Genomic DNA, 20,950 nt, shown 5'->3' with positions numbered 1-20,950 from the left:
AGATCAAATGTCAATAAATCCATACAAAACAAAAAAAAGAGAAAAAGAAAAAAAGACACAGAACAGTACACTATAGAAATCAACATGAAACGTCCCCCCCACAGCAGAATTCACTGTGAGGGAAGGCACTAAAAATATCCAGTTCTCCCCCTCATAGTCCACCCGAGGTCGGGGTCTATATGTGGCCTCCTAGGCCAACTCGATGTTCTCAGGCCCTCTGCCGCGAAGCTGGATCATCGGCGTCGGGTGAACATGTATGCAGTATTAAAACTCAGCTAATATCTGCAAGGGGCTCAGCGGCCATATATTTGGTTTGACAAAGCTTACTTGCATTTTCCTCTGCTCAGCTATAACTATTAATCAGAATCAACTGATTGATTTAATTCTACAATGTATTTTGTAGGTCTGATTTTTTTTTTGTGTACTCATTGAATGACGGAGTTACCATGCCACCGAGTGGTAATTATAGAAGGGTAATGTGTACACAGCGTCTGGCGATTACTGAAAGTGCAGCCACCCAAGGAGCAGTGTTTTATTGCACACATCTGGTCACTTGCATTGCAGGGTGTAGACCTATTTCAAATGGGCTAAATTTGATTCAAGTCCGCATGCCAGTGATTACAATCTTGTTATTTTGGCGAGAACGCAATAAGGCGTTGCCGGTAGAAGGCAGAATATATGGGGTCCGTCTGTTAATAGGTGCTAGTTTCAAATCACTGCATGTGGTGCAAAGCAACATTTTGTGTCATTTTCACACCAATATATTTTGAAAATAACCAGCCATCGGTACGACTGAAAACTAATATTGTTTTATATCTTAAATTGAGAGAAAATGGGGATGTGGGAGTATTGATTAAGTTCCAGAAAATAGTTACATTTGTCTCATTAAAATAGTCTTTGGCGATTTATAGTTTTGTGAGTCCTTCTGGATTAAAAATTCAGTGCAAGAGCTTGTGAACTCACCTAAAAGGTTTTAAAAAATCTAAACCAGATGCTAATTCTCTCTTATTTATGGGTTGTTGAATATCCAGTCACATTTTTGAATTGGGACAGAGATGAGATAAGGACTGAAGTTTTGACGGTTGTGATATAATATGAATGGAAATGTATAATTGCAATGAAAGTAGTAAATCAAAGCCGGAAATAGTTGCAGTCTGATCGCAAAATCTTAACTCAGAGGAAAAATCTGTCAAGGTGACACCTACGCATAGTGAGGAGAAAGCACAGAACTAAGAAGGTTATGCCCCAAGTTTACTAAACCTTCATCAGACCTCAATTGGAGTACTGTGTACAGTGCTGGTCACCGTGCGTGATATTAGAGAGGATGCGACAATGCTGGACAGGGTGTAGAGGAAATTGACGAGGTTGGTGCCTGGGATGGCACTGATCAGTTCAGAGATACAGCATAGAAACAGGACCTTCGCTCACCAACTCAACGCCATCCATTGAACACTCCAGTTCTACATTATCACACTTTCTCATCCACTCCATACACATTTTATTTACAGAGGCTACTTATCCTACAGACCCACATGTCTTTACCATGTGGAAGGAAACCAGAGCACCTGGAGGAAACCCATGTGGCCATGTTATCCCACTTCTTAAGAAAGGCGGGAGAGAGAAAACAGGGAATTATAGACCAGTTAGCCTGACATCGGTGGTGGCGAAGATGCTGGAGTCAATTATAAAAGATGAAATAGCGGCACATTTGGATAGCAGAAACAGGATCGGTCCGAGTCAGCATGAATTTACGAAGGGGAAATCATCTTTAACTAATCTTATGGAATTCTTTGAGGATGTAACTAGGAGAATGGACAAGGGAGAGCCAGTGGATGCAGTGTACCTGGACTTTCAGAAAGCATTTGATAAGGTCCCACATAGGAGATTAGTGGGCAAAATTAGGGCACATGGTATTGGGGTAGAGTGCTGACAAGGATAGAAAATTGGTTGGCAGACAGGAAACAAATAGTAGGGATTAACGGGTCCATTTCAGAATGGCAGGCAGTGACTAGTGGGGTACCGCAAGGGTTGGTGCTGGGACCGCAGCTATTTCCAATATACATCAATGATTTAGATGAAGGGATTCAAAGTAACATTAGCAAATTTGCAGATGACACAAAGCTGGGTGACAGTGTGAACTGTGTGGAGGATGCAATGAGAATGGAGAGTGACTTGGACAGATTGGGTGAGTGGGCAGATGCATGGCAGATGCAGTTTAATGTGGATAAATGTGAGGTTATCCACTTTGCTACCAAAAACAGGAAGGCAGATTAGTATCTAAATGGTGTCAAGTTGGAAAAAGGAAAAATACAACGGGATCTGGGGGTCCTTGTTCTTCAGTCAATTAATGTAAGCATGCAGGTCCAGCAGGCTGTGAAGAAAGCGAATGGCATGTTGGCCTTCATAACAAGAGGAGTTGAGTATAGGAGCAAGGAGGTCCTTCTGCAGTTGTATAGGGCCCTAGTGAGACCACACCTGGAGTATTGTGTGCAGTTTTGGTCTCCAAATATGAGGAAGGACATTCTTGCTATTTAGGGAGTGCAGTATAGGTTTACAAGGTTAATTCCCGCTTTGGTGGGACTCATAGGCTGAGAGAATGGAGCAGCTGGGCTTGTACACTCTGGAGTTTAGAAGGAAAAGAGGGTATCTTATTGAAACATATAAGATTATTAAGGGTTTGGACATGCTAGCGGCAGGAAACATGTTTCCGATGTTGGGGGAGTCCAGAGCCAGGAGCCACAGTTTAAGAATAAGATGTAAGCCATTTAGAATGAAGACGAGGAAACACTTTTTCACACAGAGAGTTGTGAGTCTGTGGAATTCTCTGCCTCAGAGGGCGGTGGAGGCCGGTTCTCTGGATACTTTCAAGAGAGCTAGAAAGGGCTCTTAAAGATAGCGGAGTCAGGGGATATGGGGAGAAGGTAGGAATGGGGTACTGATTGGGGATGATCAGCCATGATCACATTGAATGGTGGTGCTGGCTCTACTCCTGCACCTATTGTCAATTGTCTATTGGTCATAGGGAGAACATGCAAACTCCACAAAGATAGCTCACGAGGTCAGGTCTCAGGTCTGGCACTGTGAGGCAGCAACCCTATCACTGTGCTGCCCAGTTGTGAGCAGAGGTTAGATCTAACCTCCAAGGACGTTAAGAAGGGACATGATTGAAGTGAATAAAATTATGAAGGGCATACAGGGTAGACTGCAAGAGACATTTCCCCATATCAGAGGTAGACAAAATTAGGGGACATATTTAGGGGATATGAGGGCAATCTTCTTCAGCCAGAGTGTGGTAACTTTTGGAGCGCACTGCATAGCAGTGTGTTTGAAGCAGAGTTACTGACAACATTTTAAATGTGTATAGGTAAGCGCTTGAAACGTTGAGGTATACACGGATTACTGAAGTGCTGAACAATGGAGTTGCCATGGAAAGCTTGAACTGGTTAGCATGGACAAGTTGGGCCAAATAGCCTGTTTGGTTCTATGAAAACTATTCTGCAGAGAGCGATTGTGGAGTGTTTCGTGGAGGGCTGGATTTTGCAATTATAAAACTACCAACAGTTGCTGTCATTACACCATGAAACAAAGTGCAACTTCTGGAGACTGCAGCTTATGCTGCCGTCTGCGAGTCCCTTCCCCAGGGAAGACTATTTGGCAGCTCCACTACAGTGTATTCTCAGGAAACCAGTAAACTGATGATAACTGTGTGCATATAAATCCTCCTCATTGTAAAATATTATAACGATTATGCCAAAGGTGTGAGTGAAAGTTTAATGGAATACGTAATCATAACTATGGCCCCAATGTGTGCAGCGGCTCAGTCCCCTTTAGCATCACTGTTGTTGTGTGCCACAGATCCTCCTGGATCTGATGTCTAATAGGACCCAAAAATGTGAAACCCTACCTTTTTATAGATAGCTTTCATCACGTCCGGCAGCAGGTGCTGTCGTGGGGCAGTAGGTGCCATATACATGGATTTTAGTCAAGCTTTTGATAAGGTCCCTCATGTTGGGCTGATCCAGAAGATTAAGATGCATGGGATTCAAGATGACTTGGTGGTGTGGATTCAGATCTGGCTTATTCATGGCTTGGGAGTGGCGGCGCCTAATGGCAGCGGCTCGACTACAGTCGTCTGTCTTTTTTTATTTTTGTCTTGTTAAATGTATGTCTTTGAGTCAGTTTTTATTTATTTTTTTAGCTGTGTATATGTGGGGGGCTGTGGGGGAAAGCGTTAATCTCTTCCCTGTGCGGGGACCCGACTATTCCCTGTCGTTGGGCCTAACATCGTGGAGCCGGCGGCGACCTCCGGCCGGGACTAACCTGAGGGCTGCAGTTGCAGAGCCTGCGGAACTGACATCGCGGAGCTGGCCAACTTCGGAGCGGGAAGAGCTGTGGTAGCGCGCGGCTGCGACCCGACTTTTGAAGTTCGGAGGCACTGGCCGCAGACCCGGTGGACGGGAACATTGGGAGCTCGCAGGTCCCTGGTGGGAGACCGCTTTTCCGAGCTCCGCAACGGCGACTTCTCCCGCTGGAATCGCGGGTTTAAGGACCTGGAGCCGGGGCCTAACATCGCCCGGCGTGGCTTAAACGGCCTCAGGACTTACCATCGCCCGCTGGGGGCTTTAACATCGGAGCTCCAGTTCGCCTCGACATTGCAGTTGGACTGCTGGACCGTGGGAGAAGGAACAAAGGGAAGAGATAAAGACTTTGCCTTCCATCACAGTGAGGAGTGTTGGAGACTCACTGTGATGGATGTTTATGTAAAACTGTGTTAAGTGTGGGTCTTGGATTGTTTTGTAATGTAAAAAAAACTGTAGAAATGGAATTTCGTTCAAACCTAGGTTTGAATGACAATAAATAGCATTCTATTCTATTCTATTCTACTCATAGGAAACAGTGGGTTGTGGTGGAAGGAAGCTGTTCTGGCTGGAGGTCTGTGACCAGTGGAATTCCACAGGGATCTGTGTTGTTTGGGATATATGTAATGACTTGGACGTAAATGCAGTTGAATAACTTTGCTGATGACCCCAAAATTGGAGAAGTTGTAGACAGTGAGGAAAGCTGTCAGAAGATATAGCGGGATATTGATCAGCCCTAGAAATGGGTGGAGAAATGGAAGCTGGAGTTTAATCCAAGTGTGAGTGTGAGGTATTGCACTTTGGGAGGTTGAATGTAAGGGGAGAGTATACAGTTAATCGCAAGACCCTTAACAGCAATGACCCACAGAGGGATCTAGGAGTCCCATGTTCATAGCTCACTGAAGGTGGCAGCACAAGTAGTTAGGATGGTGAAGAAGGCTTATGGTATGCTTGCCTTCATTGCTAGGGGCATTGAGTGTAAGAGTCAGGAAGTCATGATGTAGCTTTGTAAGAGTTAGGCCACATTATGGAGTATCATGTGCAGTTCTGGTTGCCCCATTCCAGGAAGGATGTGGAGGTTGTGGAGAGGGTGCAGAGGACGTTTACCGGAATGCTGCCTGGCCGAGAGGGTTTCTGCGACAAGGATAGGTTGGATAGACTTGGATTGTTTCCTCTGGAACGTTGGAGGTTGAGGAGAGACTTGATAAAAGTATATAAAATTATGAGAGGCATATGTAGGGGTGGACAGTGAGACCTTTTCCCGCAGGTGGGAATGTCCAACACTAGAGGGCATAGCTGTAAGGTGAGAGAGGGAAAGTTTCATGGAGATGTGTTGGCCAAGTATTTTTCCCACACAGAGTGGTGGGGGGTCTGGGATTTATTGCCAGGGGTGGTGGTGGAGGCAGATACAACAGTGGGGTTTAAGACTTTTAGTCGCGCACATGGAAATGCAAGGAATAGAGGGATTATGGATCATGTGCACGCAGATGTGATCAGTTTAACTTGGCATCATGTTTGGATCAAACATTGTGGGTTGAAGGGCTTGTTCCTGTGCTGTAGTGTTCTATGTAATAGGATGAAACTACAGATGCTGGTTTATACCAAAGACACAATATGCTGGAGTAACTCAGTGGGCCAAGCAGCATCCACGGAGAGAAAGAATAGGTGACATATTGGGTCAGGACCCTTCTTCAGACTGAAAGTGGGGGGAGAGGTGCGGGAGAACTAGAGGTGAGAAACTCTTTTAATTCATTGCTGCTCACAATCTCATTGATTGATCATTTCAGTGCTGCCACCCTATCATGAGCTATCTATTTGCATTGTTATCACAGTGAGACTGATCTGAACTCTGAGGTCCCAATACATTGTGTGATCTTCTGCCTCGTCTCTGCACATTATAAACACCCAGCGAATACTTGTGAGTGTTAACAGATGTTTTATTATTGTTTTATAGTATTGGTACCCTGCCCAAAATTGTTGATTTACAAGTAATGTGAAAGATTCCATTCAAACTGATAGTCCTTTCATTGAAATTGGTAAAAGATAGACTGGAGATATCTGGAGCTACCCCCCACCCCCCACTGTTATTGTTCCATGGTTGTGGTCCATTTGTCACTTTAAATCATGTGACATTTTATCTTTGACTGTAAACTATACAAAGACATGGAAAGAGGGAGCTGCTGTTACAGGAGTTCAGTACAAAATTTGAATTGCAAATACTGTATGACACAATTTCAAACTCAAACATTGTACTATTTTCAACCACTGCTGCGGGCTCTGTATTCTTCCTCCAGGGAATATCCCAGGTGCTCATTTGGATATAAAGGTGCTGCAGCAGTTAGTGAAAAACCGTCTAGGCGCGGCCATGCTCAAATACTCTCTGATGTTTCTCCCTAATTTTCCTACCTTCAACTGATCATATTCCATTGTGCTATTATCTTAAGTCTTGCCAAAAATTAAGGAGGTAGCCCATACAGATAGGAACAGGAAGAGGCCACTCTGCCCTTTAAGCCTACTCTACTATTTATGTAGGGGATGGCTAATTTGATTCTCACCTTAACCCTCTATTCCTGTATATCCATGGTGGTCTTTCACCCCTTGACTATTAAGAACCAATTTACCTCTGCCTTAAAAATATGAAAAGATTCTTCTTCCCCAGCTATTTAAGAAAACAGCTTCAAAGACTCATGACTTTCTCAGAGAATTCTATTTTCCTCCATTTTAGATTGGGATCCCCGTACTTTTCAAAGAGAGACCCCACTTCCTCCCCCCCACCCCACACCTTGTTTTAGATTGTCATATAAGAGGAAACATCTTCGCTGTCAATTTTAAACAGCTGAATCATGTTTTATTCCTTCCTGATTTTCATATGATTTTATGACATTGCTTTTAAATTTAGGTTATGCATGGAGTAATAATTGCACTAAATTGCACTATGAATGGCACTAAAATCTGTGGATTTTATTACAAACTGAAATGCTCTCTTATTGAGACTAATTTAAATAAACTGGAATTCTGCTAATAATTATGGAGAACTTTGAAATAATTGGGTCTTTTGAATGGAAAGGACAGTAATCAGGGAGAAAATGATGGTACTGATGCAGGTCAGGCGTAAAGAATAGATTATAATGTAGGAAAATTAGACAGACAAATTAAGTGTATATGTAAACCCCAAAGTAAATCAAAATACATCCTTTCAAATTATTGTGCTCTGGGAAGGAGAGAAGTTGGAATGAAAAATAATGACAAATAAAGAAATGCTGTTAAAGTATTGACCTAGACTTTCTGACCTATTGAGGTCAATTAATAGTGACTAAAATATCTAAAATAGAATGCAACATTTTAGTCATGGTCTGGGCTTATACTGTGTGAGTATTAGCCGAAATAAGGTCGTCAGTTCAGTTCCATTCAGTGTCACCTGTATAGTGAAAAGCTTTTTGTTGCATGCCAACCAGTCAGCAGAAAGACGATACATAATTACAATCGATCCATTTACGGTGTATAGATACATGATAAGGTTATAACGTTTAGTTAATAATAATAATAATAATAACTTTATTTATAAAGCGCTTTTAGACAACATCAGTTACCACAAAGTGCTGTACATGGGAAGTCAACAAAAAGTTATTACAAACTACTAAAACCATTAAGACGACAGGACTATAAAAACAGTAAAAATTAAAAGACATTAAAAGCACTAAAAACAGGAACAAAGTCTCAGCCAGTGTCGAAAGTCAGTGAATAAAAGTGAGTTTTTAGGGAGGATTTAAAGATGGACAGTGAAGGGGCCTGTCTGATCTGCAGCGGCAAGGTGTTCCAAAGTGCCGGGGCAGCAACAGAAAAGGCTCTATCCCCTCTGAGCTTCCGCTTAGACCTTGGTACCTCAAGGAGCAGCTGATCCGCTGACCTGAGGCACCGGGCAGGAGCATATAGGTGGAGCAGCTCAGAGAGGTAAGGCGGGGCGAGGCCATTCAATGATTTAAAAACAAATAAAATAATTTTAAAATGAACTCGAAAGTGCACTAGTTGAAGGCAAAGCCAGCAGAGTCTGATCAAGGATAGTCCGAGGATCATCAAAGAGGTAGATAGTAGTTCGGCACTGCTCTCTGCTTGTGGTTGGATGATTCAGTTGCCTGATAACAGCTGGGATGAAACTGTCCACGAATCTGGTAGTGTGTGTTGTCAATCTTCCTGATAAAACATGCAATTGAGTACTAACCAAATGTCTAACTGAATATATAATTCATGATTTAACAATGAATCTGGAATCCTTTACAAGACGATTACAAAGTTCTGATCAAATTTATCAGTTCCTGATAAAATTATTTTTTACTTAAATGCAACCTTTGCAGCTTACATTTTAAAATGTTAGCTTTGGAAGACTTTGTAATTTGACATGTGTTCATAAGTTTTTGACCTAGAATGCCTATCAACCATTTTGGATTTATTTCAACGAACGTCTATTGCATCCTGCAATTGTTTTGCAGCAACGTGCAGAGGTTTGATTTTGTGTGATTTTTAGAAAAGATATTTACTCTGTACAGTAAATTCACAATTGGTTATGTGGTTCTTTCATTGTGGGAGGCAATGCTGCAAAATTAATAGAACTTCTGTTACTCAGTCAACTTTCCTGATGGTTTCTTAGCCACAAGAATATTGCTTAAGATGCTATCTTTCCAGATAAGCTAAGCAACAGGTGCTCTAATGAAAAAAAAACCCACTTGAATTCAGCATTTAATTGGCAGCTTAGACTCTAGAATTGCAGAGTTATTTATAGGAATATAAAAAAAAGAATTACAAAATGTACTGGAACTGTTATTTGGTGCCGTTATTGTCTTGTTTGTCACCAACATTACAAAGGAATAAGGGATCAAAGGTGTACAGGGAGCAGTGCAATAATGTGGTGGATGTTCAGTGGGAATACAAGTGAAATAACAAGGAACGATTCCAGGAAACCAGCAGGGATTCATTGGCAAGACCATTAAATAGATGAAAATTAATGAAAAAGGAAAGAAAGATGAGAGAATGGTAGAACAAAAGTAGAATTGAACTGTGATTATCTTGTAAAGGATTCCAGATTCATTGTTAAATCACTAATTGTATATTCAGTTAGACATTTGTTTGATACTCAATTGCATGTTTTAAAATATTTTTTTATTGTTTCGATATATATATTGCAGTACAAATTGCCTAGAAAATCGACCACATCATACTTTTATCTGTACATGCGGGATTGAGATTTGGCGTCACAGAGGCCGAAAGGTGATAGCTTTAATTTTCAGGATATTTAATGTATCTCTGGGATTCTAATTGGCACCTTCTGGAGCAAATCGGTGAAGGCCTACCCAATATCGTTTCAGCACCAGTTGTCAATGAGATAACCATATAACCATATAACCATATAACAATTACCGCACGGAAACAGGCCATCTCGACCCTTCTGTCCGTGCCGAACACATAATCCCCTAGTCCCATATACCTGCGCTAGACCAACCCTGCATTCCCTTTCCATATAGCATCCAATTTATTTGTAAATGATACCAACCAACCTGCCTCCACCACTTCCACTGGAAGCTCATTCCACACCGCTACCACTCTCTGAGTAATGGTCCCCCTCATGTTAAAACTTCAGTCCCTTAATTCTGCCTGTCCCCTTGCTGAATCTTCCCTACTCCAGTGGGAAAAGCACATCAACTTGTCTCATCATTTTTAAAAACCTCTCAAGATCCCAGCAGCTGCAAAGAATTCCTAACTTGTGTCTCTTCAGTTGTGAAATTGCCTTCTAGTAAATCTCCTCTGTACTCTCCAGTCTTTCACTTTAGGCGACAAAATTGTACACCATATTGGCCATCTTACTTAAATCAGTACCATGTACGTCCTATTTTGATTGGTCCTGCCTTCCACTTTCAATACTCATGGTCCCTCAAAAGATGCAACTGTCGGGCAGTAAAAAATTGTACCAATATCAACGTGCCCAGACTCCGTTCACTTTTTAATGGGGATTTCCAGAAGCTCACAATCTGCCAACTTTGATACCTCCACTGGTGGATAAAGATTTTTATGATCAATCATATTTATCCCACTCAAACATTTATGTGACTCCAGGAGGTCACCCCCCTCAGCCTCCTCCAACGCAGGCAAAGATAAATAGAAAAAAGAAAAAGAAAAGCAAAAGTTAAAGCAAAAGGAATCATAATGGCGATAGGAATATGTTTAGGAATAGATAGGGTGAACACAGAGAGTCTTTTACCCAGGGGAGGGGAATCAAGAGCCAGAGGACATAGGATTAAGGTGAGGGGGGAAAGGATTTAAGAGGAACCTGAGGGGCAACTTTTTCACACAGAGGATGGTGGGTATATGGATTGAGCTGTCAGAGAATGGTTTAGAGGGATTATGGGCCAAAGGCAGGCAGGTGAGACTAGTGTAGATGGGGCACCTTGGTCGGCATGGACAGGTTGGGCCGAAGGGCCTGTTTCTGTGTTCTATGACTCTGTAACTTGTTAGGTGACCTCTCTGAGCTCTACAGAATGTTGAAAACTAAACATTCCAATATTTTTTTTAAAGGTTGAGACCCTTTTTCAGCCTGAAGAAGGGTCTCGACCCGAAACGCCACCCACTCCAGCTCTCCAGAGATGCTGCCTGTCCCATTGAGTTACTCCAGCTTTTTGTGTCTGGCTCCGATTTAAACCAGCATCTGCAGTTCTTTCCTGTACATCATTTTTTTTTAAATCCTGTGTTGGAGACAAAAAGAACTAATTGCTTGCGTTGTCTAGTTCAGTTAAAATCATAATCTCTGTGGGATATTACATTCAAAATTCAAAGGATTTATGAATTTCTTTTGGAAGGAAATTGTTAGATCAACTCTCATGGGCAGCATTGTGTTCCACGCACCAGTTGATGTATGATAAGGGTTCATAAAAAGCAATTTTGTTTGAAATCATCTGCATACTTGAACACAGACGTGCAACTTATGGAGAGGCTACAGGGCTTCAAAATGTTTCACTCACTGTCAGAAAGACAAAAGAATGAAGGATAATAATAATCCTTATTCAGGTGTTGCCGTGGCAACCACAAATGCAAGTCGTTCAAGTCTTTCTAGCACTGTCTCATATTTCTGCTTCTGGTATCTTAATAGAAATGTAACCATGTCGGAGCAATTTTGTGTTATGTAAGGAATAATAGTCAGGCAATAAATGGGCTTCAAGGCAATAAAGGATTCCAAGAATGTGGAGACCTCACAAATAGGCAACGTTTAAGTAGTTTATTTACATTTCAAGTCTTAATTTTCGTCTTGTTATACAACAGACGTGGCCCCACTGGTAAATATAGATGGCCAAGAAACTGAGCCGCACGATGGACTAGTATTGCCATGTGTTGTCCATGGGCCCTTTGCTGCGATATTCTATTGAACAAATTTCCCAAGCACAGCGGGATTAGTCTTGTATTGTATATCTTTATTGTAATTTCCTGAGTATTCACATACCCAGAGGAAACAAAAAAACGTTGCTCAACCAGTGTCCATTCAGTGTGCATTAAAAATAAATAGAAATAAAATACATGTATCATGAACAAATTTAACACTCTACTAAACATTCAACAGGCGTTGAAGGCGTTGATTTTATTTGTGCTTGCACGCAAAGCACAAATAAAATCCTTTCCTCGGGTTTTACCATTGCAGAATTAGATCAGGTTGCAAGTGGTGAAGAGGGGAGTATGGCATGGGGGACGGGTATGTTTGCGGGAGGATCATGTGAAAGGGTGGGGTGACGGGGAAGGCTGGTGCACTTAGCAAAGGAAACTCCATGTGTTGGAGATGATCTATTTCTTCCAGCTTCCCGAGCCATGGTACCCGGCTCTCAAGTTACCGTGAAATATTTATCTTGGGGATATCCTGTGGACAGATGCTCAATGAAGCATCATTTTGTGCAGATGTTTCTAAATAACAATTTCCATGGAGAAAAGAAGATGATTGTGAGGGAGAAAAGGATTGGTTCAGTAAAACCCGAGGCACTAACTCATGGCAAGAACAACATGCTGAGTTTGGCAGCAGCAATAGAACACAGAAATCACATTGCTGATTGATACCCAAATGCAAGCAACATTCAGCGGAGTCCAGTGGCAGAAAGTGAGATGGCCTAATGATCTGTAGGCCAGTGGTTCGGTATCCCAGAGAGTCACCAGCTCTGCTGTTACTCCTTCAGATGTAATGCTGAAAACATAAGAATTTCATCTCAACATCATTATAGGAAATGACCCATGATTTCCTAATGTGGAAGGCAAAGCATGTGCAGGGCAGTATCCTTGCATTCTCACCAAAGCAAACATGGACACTATTGCTCGCTTCTCGAAGAAGAGAATGGAACTATCCCAGTGTCCAGGCCAATTTTCGTCCCTTATTCAGATTAACTAATACTGCAAATTGGCTATTGGTGGGATTGCAGTGTTTGTCTAGACAACATCAGTGACTACAGTTCAAGCCAGTGTCATCCATTGACTATGATATGCATAATCTTTTCACTGGAAAGAAATAGTGATGATAGGAAGGATCAAAAGCATAGAACGTAAAACAGTATAGCACAGGATCGGGGCCTTCGGCCAACAATGTCTGTGCCGAACATGATGTCAAGTTATCATACTGAACTGTACATGATCCATATCCCTCTATTCCCTGCACATATCCCTCTATTCCCTGCACTTCCATGTGCCTATCTAAAAGCCTGTTATAAGTCACTATCATATTTGCCTCGACTGCAACCTTTGACAAAAAGTTCCAGGCCGCCACTACTTTCTGTTAAAAAACTTGCCTTGCATATCTCCATTAAACTTTCCCCCTCACACCTTATAGCTATGCCCTCTAGTGTTGGACATTTCCTCCCTGGGAAAAAGGTTTTGACTGTCTACCCTATCTGTCCCTCTCAAAATGTTATATACTTCTATCAAGTCTCTCCCGAACCTCCAAAAATCCAGAGAAAACAATCCAAATCTATCCAAACTATTCCTGCAGCCGAAACCCTCTAATCCAGGCAGAATTCTGGTAAGCTGCCTCTACAACCCCTGCATTGCCTCCACATCTTTCCTGTAATAGGGTGACTGGAACTGCACATGATACGCCAAATGCGACCAAACTAAAGTCCTATAGAGCTGCATCATGAACACATCAATTACTTAAACACTCTGTAGGACAAAATAGTGTCGACAGGGACTCAGTAGTTCTATCAATACTCATAGAATCATTTTGCTACTTGATCCTGATTGAGCTTATCCATCTGAAGCATGGGTCAGGTTGGTTAACTTCTTTCTGTACGTCTGAGTGGGTGTTTGCAACATGGTGTAAACTCAGCAAGTAATGTCCAGAATCACCAGCTGTCCTGCAGTGAAGTTGCACCTAAATTTGATGTTATTCCACGAATGTGAGGCAGGTTTAAAAAAAAATTATCATACAGTATTGTAACATTGTTAAATTGAAGGTTGCAAAGGGAATGTGAATGAATTTGAAAATAAAACCGATGAAAGCAAAGGCTGCAAACAATTTAACTTACAAAAATAGAAAAGAAAAAGATAAAACCAGTGTGATTGGGGCAAATTAAGGAAATATTAAATAGAAAATATTCCTTGTGATTAGATGTTTCCTCCCACATTCCAAAGACGTGCAGGTTTGTAGGTTAATTGGTTTTGGTAAAGATTGTAAATTGTCCCTAGTGTGCAGGGTCGTGTTGGTATACGGGAATCGCTGGTCAGTGCGGACTCGGTGGGCCAAAGGGCCTGTTTCCGTGCTCTATCTTTAAACTAAAGATGGAAACGTCCTGGAAATGTGGGGCAATAAACGTGGCTTGAAGACTTGAGTTGGCTATCTTGAATGGGAGTGGGCTTCTGGCTTTGAGCAACAATGAACGAGGTTACGGATGGAAAAGTTAAATAAGCCCAATGATCCCGCCTCTCAGTTGACGGAGGAAGTTGGCAGTCAGCTGATATTTTCCAGCACTTGTTGGACACAAAGCAGCTGTCATAGGACTGAAACATAGCAAGCATAACCCTTGTGTTCACAAGGTGATCTTCAATCTACAAGTCCCACATTGAATGCAAGGGAATGATTTGAGAGTACAGTGAGAGTCTGGAGGATATAGATTAATGGGATGCTATGAGCAGGGTGTTATATGTACAACGTCATTTTTGGCAGCTCTTAAATTCATTATTTTGAAGCATAACATGTGATCCAGTTGTTAAGGTTGAAATAGCATGTGTTGTTTATTTAGATTTAAAGAAAGAGATTGGCACAATTAAATGTTTGGGAATTATTGGCCAGTTTCCAGGCAGTGTGATGATGAGGTTATGGGAATACCTAGCAGGAAACCCTAAGGAATCATGTGGCTTGGGAGGCGTCTGTTTGAATGTCATCACAGGGATAGCTACTGAGATGGTTACAATTTAATTTTGACTTCAATGAGGAAACAAACCCGAAACTCATTTTGCACAATAAACAATAATTTATTAGCTATTAATTAACCATGGAGTAAATACGAAGGCACTTGAATTTTTTAGAGGATATCCAAATGCAAGTGATGTCAATGAGGAAGCACCTGCTTACTTCAAAGGACCGGTGGCCCCGGTCTTGTAGGCCGATTATAGTTTAATGAAGGTAAAGTATGGGAACTAGGGAGTTGCAGTACAAGCTATGAACTTAGTCAGAGCCCAGGATTGCAATTGAGTATTGGTGGCTCAGTTGCTAATTCATTAACCTCATAACTATATATGGTCTAAGAAGGAAATAAATATTAGGGTGAATATCAGATCAATGGGAATTTGCCAATCTTGGTTCTCCAATCTACCTCTTTACCAGAAGTGATATGAGGGCAAACATAATTCCTGGTAAGGCAGTTGCTTGCCAAAAGAAATGAAATGTTTCCTAACATCGGCAAGAGCAACATGGATGTTGGACTTTAGAGGCCATGTTGGTTTGAAACTGGGTAGATTGTGAGGAAGATGCACAGAGGCTAAAAATAATTCATTGCCATAGACAGCTGTGGAGGCCAAGTCAATTAATATTTTTAAGGCGGATATTGACAGTCTTGATTAGTGACGGTGTCAGGGGTTATGAGGAGAAGGGAGGAGAATGGGGTTGAGGGGGAAAGATAGATCAGCCATGATTCAATGGCGGAGTTGACTTGATTGGTCGAATGGTCTAATTCTGCCCCTAGAGCTTATGAGAATGGGGTAAATGCATGGCATATGCAGTACAATGTTAATATATGTGAAAAAATCTTAAACAATTGTTTTTATTAACCAATTTAGTTAAGAGTCTCAAAAAGGCAGTGAAGGTGGTGTTAGATTGGGAAACATTGATAAACGGAGTTTGGATGCCCTTGTACTGCAGTCATGAAAGATCAAACAATGAAGAAGACATATAATACATTGACCTGCACAAGACGTTTTGGGTGTAGGATGTCATGATACAATTATACAGGGCCATGGTGAGGCCACACCTGGAGTATTATCTGGAGTTGTGGAGCCCTTACCAAATAAAGGATGTACTTGCTATTGAGAAATGCAACAAAGGCTCACCAGATTGATTCATGTGATGCCAGGATTGCCACAAGAGGAGAGAATGGGTTCGCTCTGCTGTACTCATGGGGTTTAGAAGAGTGAGAGGGTATGTCATTGGACCGTGAACAATCCTAACAATTTAATGATGTTATAGTATGGGAACTGGGGGGGATAGACTGAATGCAGGGAGGATGTTTCCTTTGGGCAAGAATCGCAGAACCCTTTGTGTAAAGTATCACAAGAAGCATCAAATGTTGTGAGATTGCAGTGGCCTCTCTTAGTTTAGTTTAGTTTTTATTTTGATGTTTACTGAGGCACAGTGAAAAGCTTTTGTACTGTGTGCCTAACTATCAACAGGAAAAAAAGTCCTTCTATTGCAAAGATGTCCAAGGGCTATATTCTCTTTCTCTCCCCAGTGGACAGTTATGGGGATGATCAGGAGCTGACGACATCCACAGACAGCGATGACGATGTGATCAAGCAGTTTGAATTCTCTGTGTCGAGGTCCCAGAGTTTCCGATCGACAGTGTCAGAGAAGGTGACACGGGCGGGTTTAGAGCGTAGGCAGAAATTTAATCGTTTACCTTCAAATCGTGAAGAGTTCAGCAGCGAGGCCTCTGACGTTGAAGGTACCACGCATGACGTAATATCATCACAAAGCCGCACCATTTTCTCGATACTTTGCTAGTTTCTTTTGCAGCTTGCAAACTTGAATGTGTTTTCATGGTTTTTTTTAAGTTATTCCAGTGGTTTTCAGTAATGACCCTATTTAACTTTACAAAAGGACACAAATAAAGGATGGACTGCGTGAAATATAACCAGTAATATTAAGCATCAAGAGTAATAGTCCCATTTATGTATGGTAACAAATTCTTCTGTCTAAATGCATTGTGCCTTGAGATAAAATACCTTGTTGAATAATTGGAACTTCCTACAAATGTTTAAGCAAGGTCTTTATTAACTTTCATTCTCCATGTTTTTTATCAGCTGTAAGTGATTGAGAGCTATATTCTTATATATGTTAGTGTTCACAGACCTTTGCCTTCTCCACGCAGATAAACAGAATCAGCTTAGCTTCCAAGATAATTGCTCTAATGAAGAAGATGCATTGTCTATGATCTCAGCCGCTGGATTTGAGGATGGAGCCGAACATCCAAAGACCTCTGATGAAGCAGCTGGATTTCCAGTCAATAACGACAGGGTGCAGCAAACAGAGCCTCCTCCGGATCAAGAGTCCAACTTTGATAACCAGGCCTATGACGGAAAGGACCAGTCTGATAGTTCCTCAGCTTGGACTCCAGAGGTAATACCTCAACATTGTACTCTCTTTGGGGAATAATCATATCTCGTATCTCATACGTGGGTGACACGGTGATGCAGCAGCAGAGTTGCTGTCTTACAGCGCCAGAGACCCGGGTTCGATCCAGACTACAGGTGCTGTCTTTGCGTAATTTGTACATTCTCCCCGCGTGGGTTTTTTTTTCGGGTGCTCCAGTTTCCTCACACACTCCAAAGACGTGCAGGTTTGTAATTTAGTTGGCTTCTGTAAATTGCCCCTAGTGTGTAGGATGATACATAGATACATAGAATTAGCAGTGATACATAGAACTAGTATACGGATGATCAATGGTCGGCATGGACACGGCGGGTTGATGTGCCTGTGTCCACGCTGTATCTCTAAACTAAACTAAATTAAATTTCATTGTCAGTGACCACTTTCATTATTTGGACAAAGCAAATTAGAGGGTTGCATTAACTTAATTGGCTTTAAGCCAGTGTGTTCTTTTTTAACAATTTAATTTATTTCTTCTTTATTTTGTTTGTGTTTCTTCAGCCAGAACACCGGTAATGACTATCTGCACTGACGCAATGATAAATGACAAGGTTGAATATTCTGGTAGTCTGTCACACTATTACCAGTTTAGTTTAGAAATACAGAATGGAAACAGGCCCTTCGGCCCACCAAGTCCACACACACCCATTCGCACAGTCCTAATCTTTGGTATTATCCCACTGTTGGTTATCTGAAGAAACCAAGTGGGTGTGCAATGCAAAACAACTGTGCTGAAAGAGAATACAATAAATCAGATAGGGATACAGAAATATCCCATGAAATTCTGGAATTAAAATTAACATTTTTTAAATTGTCATTTTCCTCTTGTCCATATGGGATACAGAAATATCCATGAAATTCTGGAAAACATTTTTTAAATTGTGTTTTCTTGTTCCACATGGAGGAATATCAACTGAGATGGTAAATACAAGTGTGAGAGGCAAAGATTGGGTAGATAGTCAGAACCTTTTTCCCAGAGTGAAAATGTCCAAGACTCGAGGGCATAGAGATATGTTGAGAGGGGAAAAGTTTAATGAAATATTTTACACAGAGGGCGATGATGAATGCATTGCCAGGGGTGGTGGTGGAGGCAGATATGATAGTTAACTTAAATGCTTTAGATAGGGACATGGAACTGCAGTGAATATAGGGATATGGATCATGTACAGGCAGATGAGATCAGTTCATCCTGGCACCTTGTCCAACATAAACATGTGGGCTGTTCCTGTGCTATATTCCATCGATCACCCGTGCACTAGTTCTAGATGACACCAGTTTGCATCCTACACACTAGGGGCAATTTACAGAAGGAGATTAAGCTACAAACCTACATGTCTTTGGAATGTGGGACGAAACCGGAGCATCCAGAGAAAACCCACAGTGTCACAGGGAGAATGTGCAAACTCAAAACAGACAGCACCCGTAGTCAGGATCGAACCTGGGTCTCTGGCGCTGTAAGGCAGCAAATCTACTGCTGTGCCACTGTGCTGCTCTACTGTGCACTACTCATGCACAGTGTCTGCATTGTATATCATGCACCAAATGCAGTCTGTAACTCACCTAGGCTACTCTGACAGCAGCTGCCAAACCAATAACCCCTCCACCATAGGGCTAGGGCAATAGGTACAACAGCCTGGAGGTTTCTCTCCAAATCGCAAACTACCTTAATTTGGTCTAATCCTGGAACTACCTCTCCAACTACAATGTGGCAGTATCTTCACCAAGTGTAATGCAGTGGTTTATGAAGGTGGCTTGACACCATATTGTTAAGGGAAGGTCATTAAACGCTGGCCTTTGCAGTAGTGTCCTGATCCCACAATGCTTTTGTAAATACCGGTAAATAAAGACTATCAATTCACCTCCAGTATTCGGCAGCTTCTACAGGTGGCATTGCCCTGTGGGGATGTGATTGAGAGTAGAGACAAAACTATCTTGATTTTGTGTTTTGCCTTTTCATAGTTCTGTTATTCCACCATCTCCCTTAATATAATAGATATTGAAAATGTAAAGATCAAATATTTATTTTTAGCCATAAAAATCAATTGAATTATAGTATGAATTTTACTGCCAACGATACTACATAAATGTACATTAAATATGTTGAGAGAATGTATTTAACTCCTATGGCGTGAACTTGTGCCTGCAAGGCAATCTCTATTAGTCGCACCCTACTCTAAAGCTTAGTCTCAGCAGGGTATGAGGATCTCTCCATATCTCCGTGCTGCGTCTTTCCTGAAAGGATGAGCTCATTATTTACAGAGGGAGGCCGTTTCGCCTGTGGCACTTGTGCTGGTTCATTGCAAAAGCAAACCAGTTGCCTGAATTCCAATTTGCAAGTCAGAACCCTTCCCCCTCTCTAACATGGTGGCTCTGGGATCTGGGATCAAGTGGGGAGCCGACTGACTTGCTGCACCACTGCAGCCAAAGGCAGGCTCCCTGTAACATATTGACCAAAGAAGGCAGTAGATCACAATGGTCCCAATGGGAAAGGAGACTGGGTGGCCAAAAGGTGGCCACTGCAGCAGCTCCAAATGTCAGGTGTGTGGGCATTACTTGACCACTGTTTATAACTGTATTCAAATAGCATTCTCTTTAAATTTTTTGACTTGAAGAATATTATGTCCTTTTCCCCGTCTCCAGCTTCAAAGAAAGGGGCTGGGAATGAATCTGTGTGAGAACTGGTGAACAAAGTAATACTTAATCTAACAGTTCTAAAATGTGTTGGAAAGCTATATACTGACTATATTATAGGTTGAGTCTTGATGGTTATAAAAGCTAAAAAAGGCTGGCGCCAAAACGGAAAATTACCGTGCGGGCTGTCTCTGCCTAAGCATCCGAAGATCGAGAGGGGGAAGAAAGGACTAGGGGGGGTGGGGGGTATGTGGGGGGCGTGACGGAGCGGGCGGGTGGTGGGAGCGGGTGTAGTAGCAGGTGGTGGTGGGTGGTCTGGAAATGGGGGTGAGCGTGGGAGAGCAGAATAAAAAGGCGTACGGAAAATGGGGACTCTCCGCGTAGCCGGGGGGGGTGGGGGGCTTTCGAGTGTGGGGGTTCGTGGGGGGGGGTGATGCGGTCGTGGGGACCGCGGGCGTGGGGAGGAAATGTGACCGTTGGGGCTAGGTCATGGGTCAGGGTCGCCGTTGCGGTGCGCGTTGCGGTGGGCTTGTGGCGCGGGGGGAAGTTCTAACCGACGTGTGTTGAGTGGTGCACTGTACGAAGGTTGGCAAGCTCGTAGCTACCACTCAGGTCGTGGGCCTTTGACAGAAGAGCCCCACAAGGTATGGTGTGATCATGCATAGCTAGCTGTTACCTCGCTAGGGTGGACGCTGATCCATTTGGCAATGCTACAGTAAGCCGTGCACAGAGTGCAACGTCAGCTGGTAAAGGGAGAAAAAAAATGAAGTGAATAATCAGGGGGTAGTGGACACGGAGGGGGGGGGGGAAGCCAAGGGCTGAGGAGTGAAAAGAAACGTTGGCCTAAGGGGCATACAGTGCGGGGGGGTTGGGGCGAAGGGGTGGTTGGGTGGGAGACGCCGTAAGGCAATGGGGAGGAATGGATAAGAGGGGGGAGAGTAAGGGTGGAGGAACAAGATGGAGACAGGGGGTAGAAGGGGCTGGAGGGTTCGGGTGGGTGGAAGAAAACGGCCGCAGTGTGTATGTGATGAGAATGGGGATAGAGAAGATAAGGGTGGGGAGTGTGAGTCGAAATACAGGGTAGAGC

General features: G+C 42.5%; 1 protein-coding gene across 1 annotated transcript in view; it reads left to right on the top strand.

Annotated features, from left to right (window-relative positions):
• The window catches only part of LOC129700597 (synaptotagmin-16-like), a 117,190-nt gene that overhangs the window by 73,749 nt on the left and 22,491 nt on the right, over positions 1-20,950 (top strand). Inside the window, exons 4-5 of the mRNA XM_055641216.1 lie at positions 16,316-16,528; positions 16,955-17,235. Coding sequence (XP_055497191.1) covers positions 16,316-16,528; positions 16,955-17,235 — 494 coding nt within the window. The remainder of the gene's footprint in view (positions 1-16,315; positions 16,529-16,954; positions 17,236-20,950) is intronic.

The sequence above is a fragment of the Leucoraja erinacea genome, chromosome 9, assembly GCF_028641065.1.
Source record: "Leucoraja erinacea ecotype New England chromosome 9, Leri_hhj_1, whole genome shotgun sequence".
Taxonomy (NCBI): Eukaryota; Metazoa; Chordata; class Chondrichthyes; order Rajiformes; family Rajidae; genus Leucoraja; species Leucoraja erinaceus.
The sequence above is the reverse complement of the archived record's forward strand: the minus strand, read 5'-3'. Positions and strand labels throughout refer to the sequence as shown.